The 18,114-nt window shown below is 41.1% G+C and overlaps 1 protein-coding gene across 1 annotated transcript; it reads right to left on the reverse strand.

Annotated features, from left to right (window-relative positions):
* Nucleotides 1-725: 725 nt before the first annotated feature.
* On the reverse strand, nucleotides 726-17,950 carry zgc:100829 (uncharacterized protein LOC445149 homolog). Its single transcript, XM_053331649.1, has 8 exons — nucleotides 17,897-17,950; nucleotides 16,588-17,198; nucleotides 13,449-13,593; nucleotides 13,209-13,311; nucleotides 12,397-12,435; nucleotides 12,258-12,299; nucleotides 10,558-10,849; nucleotides 726-1,945 (listed from the first exon to the last, which is right to left on the reverse strand). The coding sequence occupies exons 2-8, from the start codon at nucleotides 16,772-16,774 to the stop codon at nucleotides 1,722-1,724; spliced, it is 1,032 nt and encodes a 343-aa protein (XP_053187624.1). The 5' UTR covers nucleotides 16,775-17,198; nucleotides 17,897-17,950; the 3' UTR covers nucleotides 726-1,721.
* Nucleotides 17,951-18,114: the final 164 nt, after the last annotated feature.

Consider the following 18,114-nt stretch of genomic DNA (forward strand, 5'->3'; position numbering starts at 1 on the left):
CTTTTGTATGTCTATGTGTACACGTGTGCATGCATGTGTGTGTATGAGTGTGTGTCTCTTGCTCTCTAAGCTATTTCCTTTTGAAAAGGCAGGCACAAGTAGGAAATGTATAATTTTGCAATTACATAAAAACTGTCTCATCTTAAACTGCTGCACTATCCTACTTTCATCTGAAAGTTGAAATGTTGGAGTGTTGCTTTTATTCATCCCCAGTGAAAAGATTTGGTACAGTGTAGATTTTCTACACATTAGCCAGCTGAGGTAACCACAATGTGCAATTGAAATTACAGATACAGAAGTTAAAATATGCTTCACAAACATTTAAATTTCATTTGCGAGCTTGAGGAGAATCTTACTGGAAATTAAACTAGAGATGTCTAAGCACAGTTACAGCAAGTGTGTGGGTGGATGTGTAGCTCTGCTGAAAATAAAATTAAAATTTTACACTGGCCCTCAAGAAGCATGCAGGTCTATTTGCTGAGGCTGGAATTTTAAAAATGACTTACACTCTCAGTGAACTAGCTAGCTCACATGTCAGTCTTGTGGGTTATAGTTGAAAGAATATTGTAATGCAGTAGTTATTTGACTGTAAAATGACTTCTGCTAGCTACAATACATGTTGAAAAAAGGATATTAGAGACACATATACAGAAAGCAACAGATAAAGAGAGGACAAGAGATTGTTTATAAAAATTACACAAAAATTGATCTTTAGACACCAGTTTTATTGCTTCTTCAATTGCACAATACACTCTTGATATCAAAGATACTAGATGTCTCAGATTGAAAAGTGAGCATTGTCGTAGTGTATCCCATTACAAAACATCTTTCTCCCTATATATAATGTAAAAAAACCCCAAAAAAAACACAACATACAACCACACATTTCTAAATGAGTACGGAGAAAACGGAGAGGAGTAAAACAGAGATGAACTGGTTTATTTGGTATTGACTATCAAACTTCCCAGGATTTGATCCACTGGGAGAGACAGACAAGGCATTTGGCACTGTCACTGGTCCACAACAGGTTGGATTGAGGCTACTGCCAGGTGGCAGAGAGAGACATACGTTGCATTGTGACAACAAATAAACAACCCACACTACTCCCAGGGAGGAGACAGCAAGATGAAGCAGGACCTACTGTACCTTATTTCAACCATTCTGCCTACCCATGCCCATTCTTTTGTTCAAGAAGACAGAAAATAAAAGAAAGAACACTGAACCTTGTGGGTATCTTCACATGAGCTAATGCAGACTGTCTTATAAGCAATGAAAATAATGCTAATGGAGAGTAAACAATATATGGTGTACAAGTCTTTGTGTGTGAGGACAAGGGTGTATTTTTCCACAAGTGGAAAGCATCAACAGCGAGTGAATACATGTGATAGTCATCAATTCCCTGGCAAATACATAAAAGGTAGAATGAGTGAAAGTTATACAAAAAGAAAATTCAATCACTTTGGAATTACTTTCCCACAAAGATTGTTTACAGTACTGCAGCATCCAACATTAGAAAGAAAACCATTACATTCAAGCATTTCCATTGCTGTGCCTTGGGAGTGATAGCAATGTTGTGAGCATTTGTGAGAGCCACCTTTGGAGTTCTGCATCCCATTAGCCCACAAGCTGAGGCTCCACATTTGTCAGTCCGACATTGACCAGTGTGGCTTTATTTGAATTGCGTGAAGCTGAGTGGGCGTCTGTGCATCAGTGTATGTGGATTACCTGACAGAAGGTGTGGTCGTTAGACGCAAGTGGCTGGGCTTGGTGGGGAGAGGAGGCTTGATGCTGCGGGAGGAGGTTTGTGTGGGGGTTGTAGTGCTTTCAGCGCTAAAAGTTTTCATGAGCTGAGCCACCCGGCCACGCCCTGCACAGGTTGGTGCGCTCCCTGATGACCCAGCATCCTCAGAGGCAGCCCTTCTAGATGCTTCTGATACGCCAGCATCTGATAAAAAGAGAGGGCGAGATTTCCTTAGGAGCTCTAACACTTAACACACGCCCCTGTTTTTTATGCTGTTAGCCTAAACGACATGCCCAAGTTGTGAGCAGCACAGATCCCACATAGTTTGAGACTCAGAGATGTGTCTGGTATCATTGGAAAGGAAACACTCTCAGGATTCTTGTAAAAGTGTCTGTGTGATTCTGTGACTTACTGACAAAGAGTGGCAGAGGTTACAATGATGGGGTTGTTTACTCACCCATAGGTTTGCCTTTACAATGACATGTGTACAGACATTCAGGGACCTCTCAGCAGGATATAGACACAATGAGGCCACAGCCACATGTCTTGGCTTCATGCAGTCCAAATTTGGAGTCAAAAGACCAAAAGATGAATTTTTTTTTTTTTTTTTTCTGAATTATTTTTCAACAGGTATGTCCATGCGCTTTCCTCAGGTCCTTTTTGGAGACTCCAAATGGACACTTGGTTACCAAAGCTGTATAACCACAATCAAACACCTATAACTTCACATCCCCTTTGCCTACAATCAAAATCTTGGTCTCTAATGAAAGCTGACGCCATATTATTATTATTATTAATATTATTATTATTATTATTATTATTACATATAACCATATTTTTTTGTTTGGCCATATCTATCTATCTATCTATCTGTTTATTTTGGTATAAGTCATATGTCAAGTCGAAGAAGAACCAACCGTGTACCTAAATGCCGAGTGCGTAATGATATATGGTTCAACTCTTGGAGTTTGTTTATGGACAGCCAAACTAATAGCTTAGTGTCATCAGAGACCTTAGAAGGACTTTGGTGTCATACACCGTTGGAAACCTCGGACTATTGGCTAAAAGGTTATCAACTTCATTTCACCGAATATTTCCATAGGCTAGAACAGCAGTCAATCAAAGCCATGTCGTCATTGTTGTCGGTCACATGTCTAGTCACGTGTACTCTGAGATGGACGTGCAGGTCAGGAAATGACGTAAACGGACCGTTTGTTATTTGTGTTTTTACGTTATGTTTTGGACTAAATACATGGACATATTGAGGAAAGTATTTCGGTTTTATGGAAACGGATTTCATATTTCACAAGACTGAGTCATAAGATGATCGTTGTGGATAAAGGGAAGACTTTGAAGGTATGTAGGCATTATAGCTTTTCTTACTTAGCTCAGGGGCTAGCCGAGCTAATCGCTAATACTATTACGGCTGTGAGCAACCATATAAGTCGTGAGTGGTCTTGAATGAATCAGGACAATCTAAGCTTTCCAACGATGTACGGCATGAATATATATGTTTAAGGGTTGGTGTTTAAAACATCTAGAAGAACTTGTGGCTACCTCCTAACATCCGTCCCGTCCCATAGACGGAACAGCGTGCGTTCAGATTTTTATTTTTTAAAGACAAGTGTTTGAATTTGTAGTGGTTATTGTCAATATTACAACACTGTGTGACTGGATGAAAAGAAATCCAGATTTAAAAAAAAATGTTGCAACATATTTATTACCTACTATATATTTCAACTGTTATTTGCAACTTTGTGGTTATTGAGGTTAATTATTTGGCACTTGCAGTTAAATTGTTTTAGGTTCAACACTGTATTTGCCATACACTGTATTACAATCTTGAAATTAACTTTTTTATCGTCTTGGAGGGATTTTAGTACAAATTACTAGCTTATTTGCATTTTCTCTAATTTTTGCTTTTCTCCACTGTCTATCATAATACAATTTGCTGGGCTATGCCATGTCACAGGGGGTCTATGTTTACCGTAAATTACAGTGGCCAGTGTCTTATTGCAGCAGGAAACACAACACCTCTTGGGAGCATGAGGACGAATAAAATCCAGATGAAAATCAGTTTTTTGGTGAAAACAGGCAAAAACCAAACAACATGCAACATGTACCGTACACTGTTGTTAAAGCTGGAATCTAACCTGCAATACTCTGTACCTCACAAAATACTGTGCCTACATCTTTTTTCACTCCTCTCTACCTTTTTATTCTTCTTTTCATTCGCATCCCTTTATTCCACTCTGGCTGAGCAGAGGTCATCCTCAGTGGAAGTAGGGACACAGCTGGGTGTAGTTGGTGTGTGTGTATGTGTGTGTGTGTGTGTGCTTGCTGAGGTAGTGTGTTTGGAAGAGGGTGTAATTGAGGGAGGAATGGAGGGAACAGGAGTAACGGAGGGGAGGGAGGGCCACAGGGACGGCAATGGAGAGCAGACAGACGCTGCTCAGACACCAGAAGGCTTGAGGAGCCACATATTTTTAGCGTCATCCCGGGGGACAGAGATATGTGAGAGCACCCGCGTGCACATCTACAGCCACACACAAGCTCACACACGCACACACACACACACACACACACACACACACACACACACACACACACAAAATAAAGTGAAAACATGCACAAGCGTACACACAGTTTCTAACAGTTGAATTTCAAAAGACACACACACGTTCTCACGTTACATTCAGGGCGTGTGCATGCTCACACATGCACACATGCATAGACACACACGCACACACATACATAAATACAAACATGCACCCTCACGCAGCCCTGCTGCTCACAGATTCAGTCACGCATGCGACCATCTCTGACTAACAGTCTCTCTCTTCTCTCTCACACGCACACACACACACACACACACACACACACACACACACACAAACAGAGGTGAGGTACAGCCAAAACCACACAGGCACTCCTGGGGCCAGGAAACCTTTAAAGCTCTTGATGTCTTGCAGGCATGAAAGAGAGAGACCTAAAGTAGCCTTTAAGGTTGTGTTATTGTTTATTGTTGTTTACTCTCCTTTCTCTCCTTGTCCTCACTCTCTCTCGCCCCTGTTGCTGTGGTTCTAACACCTCCCTCCACCTTCCTCTTCATCTTCCTCTCCCCCTGTCTTGCCCTGCCTTCCTCTGCCCCCTGACCCGCGGTTCCTGTGTTAATGTCCTCTCGCCGCGCTGCGTGGGCTTGCCTCTGATTGTCTCGTTGTGTTGTGTGGTCACCACGGAAACCTTGGATAGGCTCCAGCAATTGAGGCTGACACACATTCAGGCACGCACCATGCACACACACAGATAGGCACACACAAGCACATACACACTCACGGTCAGAGTGTGTTTTTGAGCTCAGAGCCTTGGTGCAGGTCTGAGTGGAATGCTTAATAGAGACAGAGAGATAGAGGGAGAAGGAAAGAGAATTTGTGCTATGGACATGGATGGTGGTCAAGAAATTAATTTAAAAAAAAGTATAAATATAGTATATCTTCTGAGAGAATTACCACAAGTAACCTGATTAACCTGTCTTAACACACCCAAAAAATGCTAAAACCACACACCCTTCTGCCTGAAACTCTCCACAGCAGCTGCACTCTTAGCTCTGTCAGCAGAAACTGTCATTACAGCTACCTGTGAAAACACCTATTAAAATGAAAGAGAATATCTGCATTAAATCTCTCGTCAAGATTGATTAATCTCCCATTTGAGCTTTCAGACACCACTCCTCACATCTCAGTCCAGCTCGTAAATGTACAGGGAGGACAAAGAGGAGGGGGCGGAAAGCAGTGTCACTGACCAGGCTAGCACAAAAATTAAAGACCAATCTATCTCTTTAAAGACCTCCTGGTCTCTGGCAGAAAGAGGGGGGGGGTCTGGGTGGGGAGGTGGGGGGGGCAGAAGTGGGGCAGAGGGCAGAATTCCCGAGCAGCACGTCTGTGGACTGAAGGGCAGGGAGGAGTGTGTGTGTGTGTGTGTGTGTGTGTGTGTGTGTGTGTGTGTGTGTGTGTGTGTTTGGAGGAATGGGGGGTGGGGGGCTCCTGTGTGGGGGGCTGGGGCCCCTGTCACTTATCAGCTCTGGCTGAGCGTCGCCCTGGGCTAGAGTCGGGAAGCAGCACTGGAATGTGTGTCCTTCCCTCTGAAGGTGAAGAGAGAGGAGAGGAAAGCCGACCGACAGACAGAGAAGGGTTTATAAACATGAACACACACACAAACACACACACACACACACACACACACACACATGAAGAGACTGACACACTTTCAGGCACATATGCTCAAATCATACAACACATGCTAACATGTTTCTGCATCTTTTCAGTTCCACACCCACTTTATTACTCTCTATATGCCCCCTTACTATCTGAAAATTAACTCTAATATTGTTGACATACACACAACTTTAACATAGCAACCACAGTGTCAGTTTATTTGTTAGCAAGGCTTAACATTTTTTGCTTGTATCGATTTTTCAAGAAACATACCTATAATTTGTGAGGAGTAGATTGGTTGAAACCATTTTTCACCCAGATTTTATATTCCTTTGTTCCCAGAAGTTATGTCACCTGTTTCCTTCAGAAAATACCTCAGGTAATAGAAACTGAAGGAAGAAAAGTTGAGAAAGAAGGACTCGTAATAAGCAGATCATTTTCACCATGTAAGTGAAAAAGTACACAGTGTTTTCTACATAGATTGTTTTATATCATTGATACTTTAAAATAAATGTGTTACCTTTTTTAAATATCATAACACATAAAGAAGAGAGATTCTGCATATACACTCACATTTACCAGGATTATGCTACTCCTGCATTCTATCTTTCTGACAACCGCATCCTGATAATATCCAATCAAACGTGATATTTTCAATTTGGTGATACAGTTTATTCTGTATTCTGGTTAGTTTAACAAAAGCATTTGGATGTACAATCCCATATAACTTAACTTAAATTCTCAAGAGCTAAACTCAGTGGGTCACAACAGGTTTGGTCTGTCTCCAAAGCTAAATGCACCACAGCAGATGATTTAGTTCATCTTCCACAATTGTTGCGTGGGCCACAGTCCCTGCTCACAGGATGCAGGAATCCTTGTCATTACCAATATTCAAAAGAAAACAGCTGAGGCATGAGCCTCCTCCTCCCCTTGGAACAAGCTTCCTGCCATTGTCAAGGACAGACACTCTGTCAGTAGTTTCTGTCCAGAGTCAAGACACATTTATTCAGCACTGTGTTCAGCCCAACTCAACTCCCTCCACACCAGCTGTTCCTTTCCCTTTCCGTTCCTCTTCCCTCTTTGTCTGTTATTCGCTACCCTGGCATTGCCCACTGATCTCATATCCAGCCGCTAATGTGAGCGCAGACACACACACACACAGACACACACAGACACACACACACAGACACACACACACACACACACACACACACACACACACACACACACACACACACACACACACACACACATAGACACACAGACAAAAACATACACACACAATACCCCTGCCAAGATGTCTTGCAATGATATCTATATGTTATTTTAATATCTTCTGTTTTCACTCATTTGTATCTATAATAAATGTTAATATTGATAAATAAATCAATATATATATATCAAAGCTGCCAATCCTGCTCCACGAGAAGTCACTAAATCTAACACTGCATCTTTAAATCATTATTCAATTATGGTATTCTATACTCAGTCCAGTCTTATTCAGTCAATATCTACGAACATGATTTCACAAATATTTCCAGGATTTGTCTCTTGATGACATTGTTAGGAGTTTGTTAGCTCTCTTGTGAATGGCTTTTTTTTGCCAAAATCTACAATAAACTGCCTGGAATGTTCAGCATGAACCACTCACTGAAGAGAGAGAGAGAGAGAGAGAGAGAAAACTGAAATAGTTTTAGGATTCATTATTTTTTACCCATTCAACTCTCTTGCTATAAGATAAAAGCAAAAAAGATTCAACCTTGAGGAATTGTATGTAACTGTTTCATCATTTTGTATTGATTGGGGGTTTTTTTGGTAAGGAAACAACTTAAATTGAAAAGAAAAACCATGCCATTGACCCAGCCAACATCACTCAGTCAGTGTTCTTGTATGTTTCATTCTGTGTGTCTGGGTATTGTGTGGTTTTTATTGTTAGAGATATGCCATTCATATGTCCCTCAAAATCTTCAAACACTTGAATGAGAATCTTACCTATATGTGATTTTAAGCTTTAAGCAAACTGTTGTTTTTTTTAAAAAAAACAACTCACCTATGTTTTCTTAGGCAACTTCCAGGATATGTTGCAGTGTGTTTGCAGTGTGATTATGATGTAGGATGAGCATTTTTCCAGCAGAGGGACCTTATGGAGTTGATGTTTTCAATCCAAATGTTTTTTTTCTCTACAGTATCATTGTTTTCCACTGGATGGTGCTAACTCCACCCTTTCACTAATATTTTTTCTGCATAACTGGGTCACTGTATGGTGAATGAGTGTTTGGTCAATTCATGAAACTGGGTGATGACTTCAGACAGGAAGTCTGGGAATTCTTTGAATAATTCAAAGAAGAAGTAATCTGCAAAACATTATAACTGGTAATCAGAAAACATCTTAAAGCCTGAAGAAAATCCTTCCTATACTACTACAATGGCACAGAGAGAAACAGAAAGAGTGATCCAGCATCACACTGGTTTCTAAAAACTCAATGAAATGTGAGAACTATTTAAATGTGGTTGTTTATATAAGGGTTGCAGTTAATTAAGTACTTTTGCCACCACTCCCCTCTCATGCCATTATTAGTTTACTGACAACATTGTGTAGGGCCAACAAAAACTCTGATATAGACCAAATAGCTCAAACAGCTTAAACTGATGGTATTATATCTTACTCAGATATCTATCTCTTCATCAAAGCATATAATTTACAGAAGTAAAAGAAGTGTTCTTTAAGAGGCAGTATTAAGTCAGAATGGCTCCTAAAACATTTTTCAGTCACTATTAATGCTAGGTGCAGATTGGTCCATTACAATGTTCTTCACCAACTCTATTTCATAGCACACTGAATGCATGAATACAAACCTATGGTATCAAATATGTGTTTTAGATGTGAGCTTGTTTTTGCATTGCACCTGGTCATGCATAGAAAACACTTGTGACATTATGACATAATTTACAGGATTATCTCCCCACTGGATCCACAATTTGTCTTATCTTACAAACATTAGTACACATTTAAATAATTTTCAAACAGTTTATAGCATTGCTGTGTATATAATAATAAGTGTATAATAATGAAGTCAGATTCTCATTTCCTCATAGCTGGATCTTTTTAAATGAACAGTTGCATCTCACTTGAAAAGATCACATATACTCTCAAAAACAATTTGGCAAGATTTGGCCATCCTATTTGATCTATATGGACAGCTATCAGATATGATAAAAAATATTATCATAATTGATACACCATTAGTCATCTATGAATAAGTAAGGATCGTTTAAATTTTAATGTCTTCTTTCCTTTCTTTATTGTTGACTTTTAATTAAGTACTACCAACTCATTTTGAATAATGTCCTCATGTGGGTAGGACAGGAGGAGGGGCTTTGGAGCCGTGTTTGTGTGTGTTTGTGTATATACTTTGTATTACTTGCTTGATCTCAAATTTGAAAATACAATATTCATTCATTAATTTCTGTAAAATTATCTGATAATAAACTAACCATTTAATAAAAAAGGCATTCAGGGTTCTGTTATACTAAGATAATGGAATCATGTGCATACCAGTTATACTGAATGACTGAACAGCAAAGAGAATTAGTAGATGTTAATGGAGTTAAATATTACAATTAGACTAAAAAGATGACTGCTGGAGACTACGTAGTCTCTAAGATCATATAATATGGCACAATAAGATCACTGCTCCCTCTTATGTCAGTATGTCCTGTAGCATCACACTTGACTGGTAGACCTAGCGTGCTTATTAAACATTTTACCGCTAACATACATCCATGACAATGGAAGAGTTACTGAGCAGGTGTGCGGGGGCGATGTAGTACCACGACACAAATCCCAGTCATATAAGCTTTTTTTCCCCTGTAGGCTGGCCTCTTTTTACTCTGCCAGTCCATAAAGATTCCAGCAGGCTGAGGCACTATTTGGCAAGCACATTAGGTTGGGGAAATAAATCCTACTTTCTAGCTGCAGCACTGAGAAACCTATCTAGTATGAACTTTGTTCAGACTGCTTCTGCTCAGCTCTTCAGAGCCATTATTGCTCTCTGAGAAGAAACAGTGAAAAAGGGTTCTCTTGTTGGCTCAACAGGCTGTAGTGATTGTCATGTAAGGTAGTTTTGATCTCAATTTTCTCCATCTTTCTTCACTCTGAAACATCTAATAAGAAACCTAATAAAACTATACTATAAAAGAAGAAAGAAAGGGATATCCAAGATCGAACATTGTTGGATATATCTACTTAAGGGATATTCTTTTTTAATGATTTGCTGTCAATCTTTGTGTTCATCCCTAATGACACCAGCCATCATCATTAGTGTACTGTTTGTGAGTCTCTTAATTAGCCAGAAAACAAACACTGCCAGGACTCTAAAATGATAAGCACAGTTAAAGGCCATAGAGGAAAACTATTGCTGTGCATATCTTTCTATATACTATTATCATAGATTTAATTCATTTAATTGAGTTTTATAAGCATGTAATGTAACAACATGAATGCTTTTTAAATTATATTTGTTAAGAGATAATAAGAGTTAAGAATGTTAGGACATCATATGTATGAAGAGGTTTATACCCTTATCCATGATGCTTACTCACCTTTCACACCCTGCAATTGCTGGGGCTTTTGAGGTTCCTGTGAGAGCATGCCACCTTTGGCGGCTGGCGTTGTTCCCGAGTCTATTTTGACCATGCTGCTGGGGGAAGGGTATGGCACGGCAGTGGCCAACCTCAGATTTGCAAAGCCGGGTCTTGTGTTGACAGAACCTGGTGCTGCATTTGCTGAAGCTGGTCTCACGTTGACAGGGCTAGTTCTCATGGGAGGCCTGGAGCAGATGGAGGGCTGGGGAACTGACTTCTCCTCAGTCGCACTGGCTAACTTCAACTCGGGCTGCAGAGGCAAGAGTGACAAAAGATGACAGAAGAGTGCGATCAGTGTTGACAGCTAATTCACATACAGTGGAATTACTGTCATGTGTGATTAAATCATTGGATAAATGATTCCCCAAATTACAGATCTCCAATGACTGCACTACGCCATAATGAAACACAAACAACTATGACCACTGATTAAGAGTTTAAGGATATGTGGAGAGAAAATTATAAGGTGACTTGGAAATCAAGCTGCCTCGCTAATCTTCCTTCCTGATCTTACGCCTTCTTAATCAACAATCTCACTCTCTGCCTCTCTCTCAGGCTGACTGACTGACTCTCTAAATCAGCAGAAGAAAACTTGCAGCAGGGCCAACAGCAGCCTCTGCTACATCTGCAGCACCAAACCAGCCTCTTCCTGTTTCCAGGAACAAATCAAGACAAGACATTCAACAATATAATGAATGTTGTAAGGAGAGGCTTAGGCTGTGAATTCTTGGCTGTCAGACCAGCCAAACCTCCTAAGGTGTAGATGTTCGTTGCCACATCAGCATGGGCTGGCCAGAGATGTGTTGGGGCCTGTAATATAGAGAGTCTAGCATAGACATAAGAAGTGAGGGAAAGACATTTCCTTCTGTGGCAAAGAGGAGGGAAAAACTGAGAACAGAGGCGAGCTCACGCGCCCAAACCTCAGGAGACTATCCCACAATCCCATCCATCTGCGACTGACGCATTCTCTATCTCTGGCGTTTTAATTCCCTGATCAAGTTCATCAACCATCTGTTCTAGGGCAGTCCAGAAATCCTGCCTTGCCTCTGTGATTCAGCTGTTCTCGCAGTGTGTGTCACCTGCACACACACACACACACACACACGCACACACATTTGCATGCACATAAACACAGACAGAAAAAAGAAATGTGAGGGAGACGGTGAGCACACTCCCCAGACTACTCAAGGCTGGGGCGGTGATGTAGCCAGTTGGAGGACAGTTCAGTTCAGCTGTTCCCCAGAGAGAGCTATGAGGGGTGCGGCAGCTCACACGAGCTGGATCACAGAGAGGGAGAATGCTGGGAGAAAGATGATCTGCAGAGAGGCTGGGAGAGAGGGGACAGCTGGCCTAACCACCATTTCCTGTTAGTCACAGAGGGTGGGACTGCCATGAAAAGACACATAGGCACTCTAAAGCCACATTTTCAAGATCTAAAGCCACACTGTTTGCCACACCTTGCTGATATATGCGAGAGGGGGGGGGTTTAAAACGTATTGTTCAGAGCAGATGAAGAAGAGAAAACAACCCGTTCTATGCTTTATAAACCATCAAAAACGTTTACTAAAAGCAGTTAAATATTTTAAAATCTCAAATTGAAATGCAGAAATCACATAGAACAGAAACACAAAAAACCTGTAACTTCAATTCACAAATACCTTTTCTGCTGCTGGAGGTGATGAATGCTCACTCACTGACACCTGTGGGTTTAACAAAGACATTACACAAGTGTTAGAGGCCATGATGAAACCGGCCTACAGAGCTCTATTATTGTTGCAGGCACTTGCTCCAACTCACCGGCAGAGGGAGTAAAGTGCTCGCCTCCTCACATTTGCCCTGTTGGGAGACACAGTGCTGTATTAGATGATACTAGAGGTGACACGTCATCCTCCCTAACTTTGAGTCAGTTAAGTGCTTGGAGTGAGCAGGGTAAACAAAAGAAGACAGGGTTTAGAAGTTGATTACGAGTTCAAAAAAAATGAAAGAATTCTACAAATTATGAATATGAATTAAATATTTGGTTGTGTGGTGATGTGACTGCAGCGATCGGTTGGATGCTCCTATTTCCACTGAGCAGGATGCAGCTTTAGCTCAGGGAGCCATCGTGGTCAGGCCAGATGAGACCGTTCACCCTGGCTCGCTCTGGCTCAGTGTGTGTAAGGTTGCCATGACAACACAGCAAATCTCTTTTAAAGATAGCATGAAAAAAGAGCCACCCCCCGCTGCACACACACACACACACACACACACACAACCAACTCCAAAATCAACCACACACACCCAAAATATCACCACTCTGAAATTATCCACAATGTGTGCTTATCTTGACATTTTCTTAAATTAAAAGACATACATTTTAGTAGTTAATTTAAACTGTTTTGCTTAAAAAGCAAAAGTCAACGGATAAATCTGCACTGCAGGTAAGAGAGGTGAAAATGAAGAGAGGGAAGTGTTAGATTAGAGATGTTAGAAGTGTTGCAGTGAGATGATGTGAATATGTAGATCAGTTAAATGTTCAAACACTTCAGACAAAAAAGGATTTTACATATTTACATATTTTTTACATATTTGATTTCATTTCTTAAGGCTGAATACAAACACTTACACACCTTTAAATTCAGTGAGATTCCAGGTTGTGTTTTAGGAGGGAGGTTTTCTCTCTCAGTTCTGACAGGGTCTGTGGTTTTTCTGCTCTTCAAGATAGTTTGTTGGCTGTAAAACATAATCAGGACATATATAGAAGCAGATTCTGCTTCATAGCAGAATCTGCTAAGAAATAATCTCATTCTCCAACATATTACATATTGTGAACAGATCACTGTCTGTTTTAAATCACAAAAGTATATTACTGTGTGTTGTTCTGAAGACTCGGCCCCTTCTTTTCTCCTAATCCTGAGCAGATGAATTTGGAGCTCAGCTCATCCATTTCCCCGATCACAATGACCGCCACATCCCCATCCCGACCAAGCAGCCAGCTGACGTTCTTACTGCTGACTGTGGGAAACAAAAAGACAAAAAAAATGAGTTAATCGGGTATTGAAGTGCAAGTTTGAATGTGACAAAATGAAGACAAAATAAAGGGGATTTTTTTTGGGGGGAAAACAACAAAATCACACTATATGAAGAAGTTATATGATAAATATATAACAGTTCATTTTCAGTGATTGGCCCTGTTTTATGAAAATCTTACTTATATTTCTATCTTTGAATTTTTTTGTAATCTGAGAGGGAATCAGGTCTGTGAAGCTCTGGCCATTTTGAGGTAAAACTGTTGGCTAATCAGCAGTCAGCTAAGGCTGTTGTTTGTTTTTCATAGGCAGGAGCGACAGCTGGTGAGACCAGCACATCAAATGTATGAGTCAAGACCTTCCTATGGATGATATGAACACAGTTAACAAAGGAAAAACTCTGTCCTCCTGGCTTTGACACACAAATACACTTACGTACATGTGAGGACCTTCCATTGACTGTATTCGTTCCCTAATCTGAACTAATCTTGAAATTAAAACATCTCATAATTTCTACCTTTAACCTAACTTCAAGTCCTAACCTTAAAAAAGAAGAGATCAAATGGCACTCCCATTGAGTTTATAATCATCTGTCTATCTCTGTGGTGACATTGAGTCCTCATTAGTGGAAAAGCACGAATAGACTCAAATATAAAGACTGCCTTGTGACTGAGAGAGAAGTTGTTTTATAGAGATAAACCAGCTGACGCAGGCTCATAGGTTGAGGGTTTGTAGTTTTGAAAACAACATAACATACTTTCATAGTGAACTGGTTTTGCCAGCCTGCCCTGTGGATCACATTCCAGCTGGGCATATGAGGATGACTATGAAAACACGGCAGTCAGAACATACCTTGCTGAACAAGCTCCCATTCCAAGCTGACAGCTACAACCACAACCCCATTGTCAGGTGCAGGTGAAATTAATCCTGTCAGCTGACTGAGGGCATTTAGAAGACAGCGCATTGTATATGTTGGCATTATGTCCTCGGTCTTACTCTAAATGACGTGCAATGATGCACACTACATCGTCAGAATGTTTCTAGAAATAGAGATGATATTTCAGCCACACAAAGGCTACACTGAGATGTGCAATTTGTCTCTCTGTGTCATATGAATGTCACCAGTCTGCCTACAACGTAAACACAAGCACACAAACATGCCAGCAAATAGTCATATAGTGCGTAAACACTAATTACCCTAGAGTCAGCTTAGGCATTGCAAAAGTCCCATGATCAGAAAAGCAGTTAAGGCTGAAAGTGTGCTACTACCAGCAGCCTAGAGAGACATTGGCCTCATTCTATGCATAAAAACAAACTTAGTATGTCGCCCCCGCCCCCTCCCACAAGGCCGTCCAGATAAAATCAAACTCTTTGTTTTTCAAACACATATGTTTCCTGCATGCTTCCTGTTTTGCCCCCTGCTAATTGTTTGAAGGACTGAGTCTTGACTCATTTCCCATTCTACGCAGAAAAATCAACTATCCGCCATTTCCTCTGCACTCGATGAGGAGCCTGTGTGGAGAAGAGTTGTGACCATGTGATCTTAGCCTGCAGTCTCCATCCACCCTCCTAAGGGCAGCTGCATTGGTCATTAAGAGATAGAAAGAGCACTGTTCTCTCAGTCTGCACCACAGTTGATAGTGAGTGCTTTGTTATTAGCCAAGAAGAGACAGCTCACATTACTATGTCAATCACAGTTAATGCACCAACTGCAGCAAGCTGTTAATTGGCTTTCATAATTGAGAGGGTTTCAAGGAACAGCTGTATCCTACCTACCTATTCTGCTTGTTTTGTAATGTGGGAGTCTTTCTTTGGAATATAAAAATAGAACAAATAGTTATGTCAGAGTCCTTACACTACACATTTCTCACACTGGAACTCACTACCACCAAAGAGAAAATGTGTACTGGCAGGATTCTATAGTATGCGTCAAACCAGTTTCAGGACAGACTTCCTCCTCCTGAGTTTGTTGTTGTTTTGTTTGATTGCTGCATCTATACTGTTGACTCAAATGTTGCTTTTGAACAGAAGCCAGTTCCTGAAAAAAACATTTACCATACACACTGCCTGTACATTTCCCCCTTGCAGGCGTCTTTTTCTTGTCACCTCTGCCTATAATGTTGATGTTTTTGTCTGCCTTCATTTTTCATGAAACACATGTTCCAAACAAGAGTGGCATCTGTGACCCACTGAATATTCTTCTCTGTTGCTTTTAAGTCTCAGGCTTGATAGTGTGTGATGTGACTGGGAACAAAATTATCTAAAAGAGAGCCTAAAAGCAAAACATGTGACTTCACGTTCACCATCATTCTACCCATTTAATGCCACTTATCATACACTCAAATCAAGACAGAGACTATTTTACCGTGACATCTATTTTACTTTGCCTGAGTAAATATTAACATTACCCATGAGTGTGATGTTAACACTCAGCTGTAATTGTTTAGGACTTCAAATATAAACAGAACTTCATTTTAGTGAAGTATAGACACCCTTTGTTGGCGTATCATGCTGCATGCGAGCTTCTTCTAAATCTCAATCTCTGTAACACATTAATGTGGAACAGCTGGTGTTTGTTAGCCCAAGTTTGTATTTCAGGGAACTTTAAACTTGGCAAATGGACTTCAGGTAAATGCTGTGCCTGTGTTGGCAACAGCTGTTGAGATGATGTGGAACATGAGCTGCAGCAGCTACATTATATCCAACAGCATGGGTGTCTGTCACAACCAATGCACACATGTGTCTGCAGCACACTTCTCAAGCTTAGCAACTCTCTATTACAGACACTATGCAAACATCTTGACTACAAATAAAGAATGTAATTTTTAAAAGGTGGACAGATGGTTTTCTGTCAAAAGCTTTGTTTAAAAGTTTGACAGTCAGTGTGCCTGAAAAACTTGAAGTTGTCACACTAGATAAACAGGAAGAAGAAAAGTTAACAACCATGAGTTGGCAGGGATGGGTCTGTGTGCATGGTTACCTTTTTTTGGCTTTGTTCGCTTGCACTCAGCGTCTCCCCCTTCTCTTTCTAATTTCTCCTCCCGTTCTTTCCAGCGTCGCACCTGCTCCTGGCGCATTTTTAGGAACAGAGTCTTTTTTTGGTCCTCATTTAGAGCGTCCAGCACATCAGGGTCAATGTACATGTCCTTTAGGATCTGCTGCAGCATGTTGGCGGCTGGAAGGTGGGTAAACTAAGTTTCACCTGGTCAAGTGGTCAGAGTGAGGAGGCGCTGTCCTTCTTCTTCTTGAGGTGGACAGTGTGGATTTATAGTCTCATGATGTCAGAAGAAGAGTTTACCAGCTTGTTTATCCAAAAATCATGCTCATTTACCCACATGAACTCAATCAAGGCGCATGCTCATCTTAACACATACTCTTGCTGTACAATCTCACACATGCTTAGACACACATACACACACTCACTCACTCACTCACTCACTCACTCACACATGTACACACACTCACTCACACACATACACACACACATGCGCACACACTAAATCCTGTTTCCTTTCTGCGTTGTGCTGACAATTTCCCCACTCTACTAAGATGTCAGTTTCCTTTGACTTTGGATGTCATCACTGGGACAATCTACAAGAAAAAGGACAGAGAGCATTTGGAAGATTATTTTGTGTTACAAAGACCACACTTTTTTCTCAAAGTTGTCCTACATGTTTCATGTTCACATTCAGGAACTTGTTTCTGGAGGTCATTCCTTTGGAAATCTAATTTAAGGCGGTTATTTCGTCCCTCCCTTCACGAATACGGAAGATCCCAACCCCGGTTTCTAAACTGACAGAAAGACACTAGCCCAGAATGGGAGGAGATTCCAAAGGAATTGGACTGTTTCTGTCATCAGTGCCCCCTCCTCCTTCTCCTTCCCCTCCCTACCACACATCCCTTCCCAAACCATGTTACACTCTCACCCAAACTCCTACAAGATAGCGGCTCCATTTTAACATTGTCAGTTTCTGCTTGTGAGAGGATAAAAACAGGGTCATAGCCCAGGACAGCGTGGGCCAATTTCTCTAACAAAAGCATTGAAATGGACTCCTCCAATCACAGTGGGTAGTTAAACAATGGCTACCACATAAGCAGCACTTGGAGGGAAAGGAAGCTTGTCTCAGACTGAGAACTATCACACTGGGGGAACACAGATTGGTCTAGTAAACACATTGCGGGGTGCAAAGAAGGAATCACAGGGAAAGGGGAAAAGTGAAGCGAGAAAGGAAGTGATCGAAAACAAAAGGGAGTTGTAAGAGAGGGGTAGAATTTGTTGAAGTACTCACAGGAGGATGTAGACAGCCGCTCCACAGCAGAGTATGCTAACTAAGCTGAGAGAGTCAGAGCGCCTGTGGGTCCTCCTCGTCTTTGTGTGTATGACTGGGCTGATGACATCACAGCATTCCATAATCTCTCCACTTCTCCCTGTCCCTCTCTCTCTCTCTCTCTCTCTCTCTCTCTCTCTCTCTCTCTCTCTCTCTCTCTCTCTCTCTCTCTCTCTCTC

Source organism: Scomber japonicus, chromosome 13 (genome assembly GCF_027409825.1).
Source record: "Scomber japonicus isolate fScoJap1 chromosome 13, fScoJap1.pri, whole genome shotgun sequence".
Lineage (NCBI taxonomy): Eukaryota > Metazoa > Chordata > Actinopteri > Scombriformes > Scombridae > Scomber > Scomber japonicus.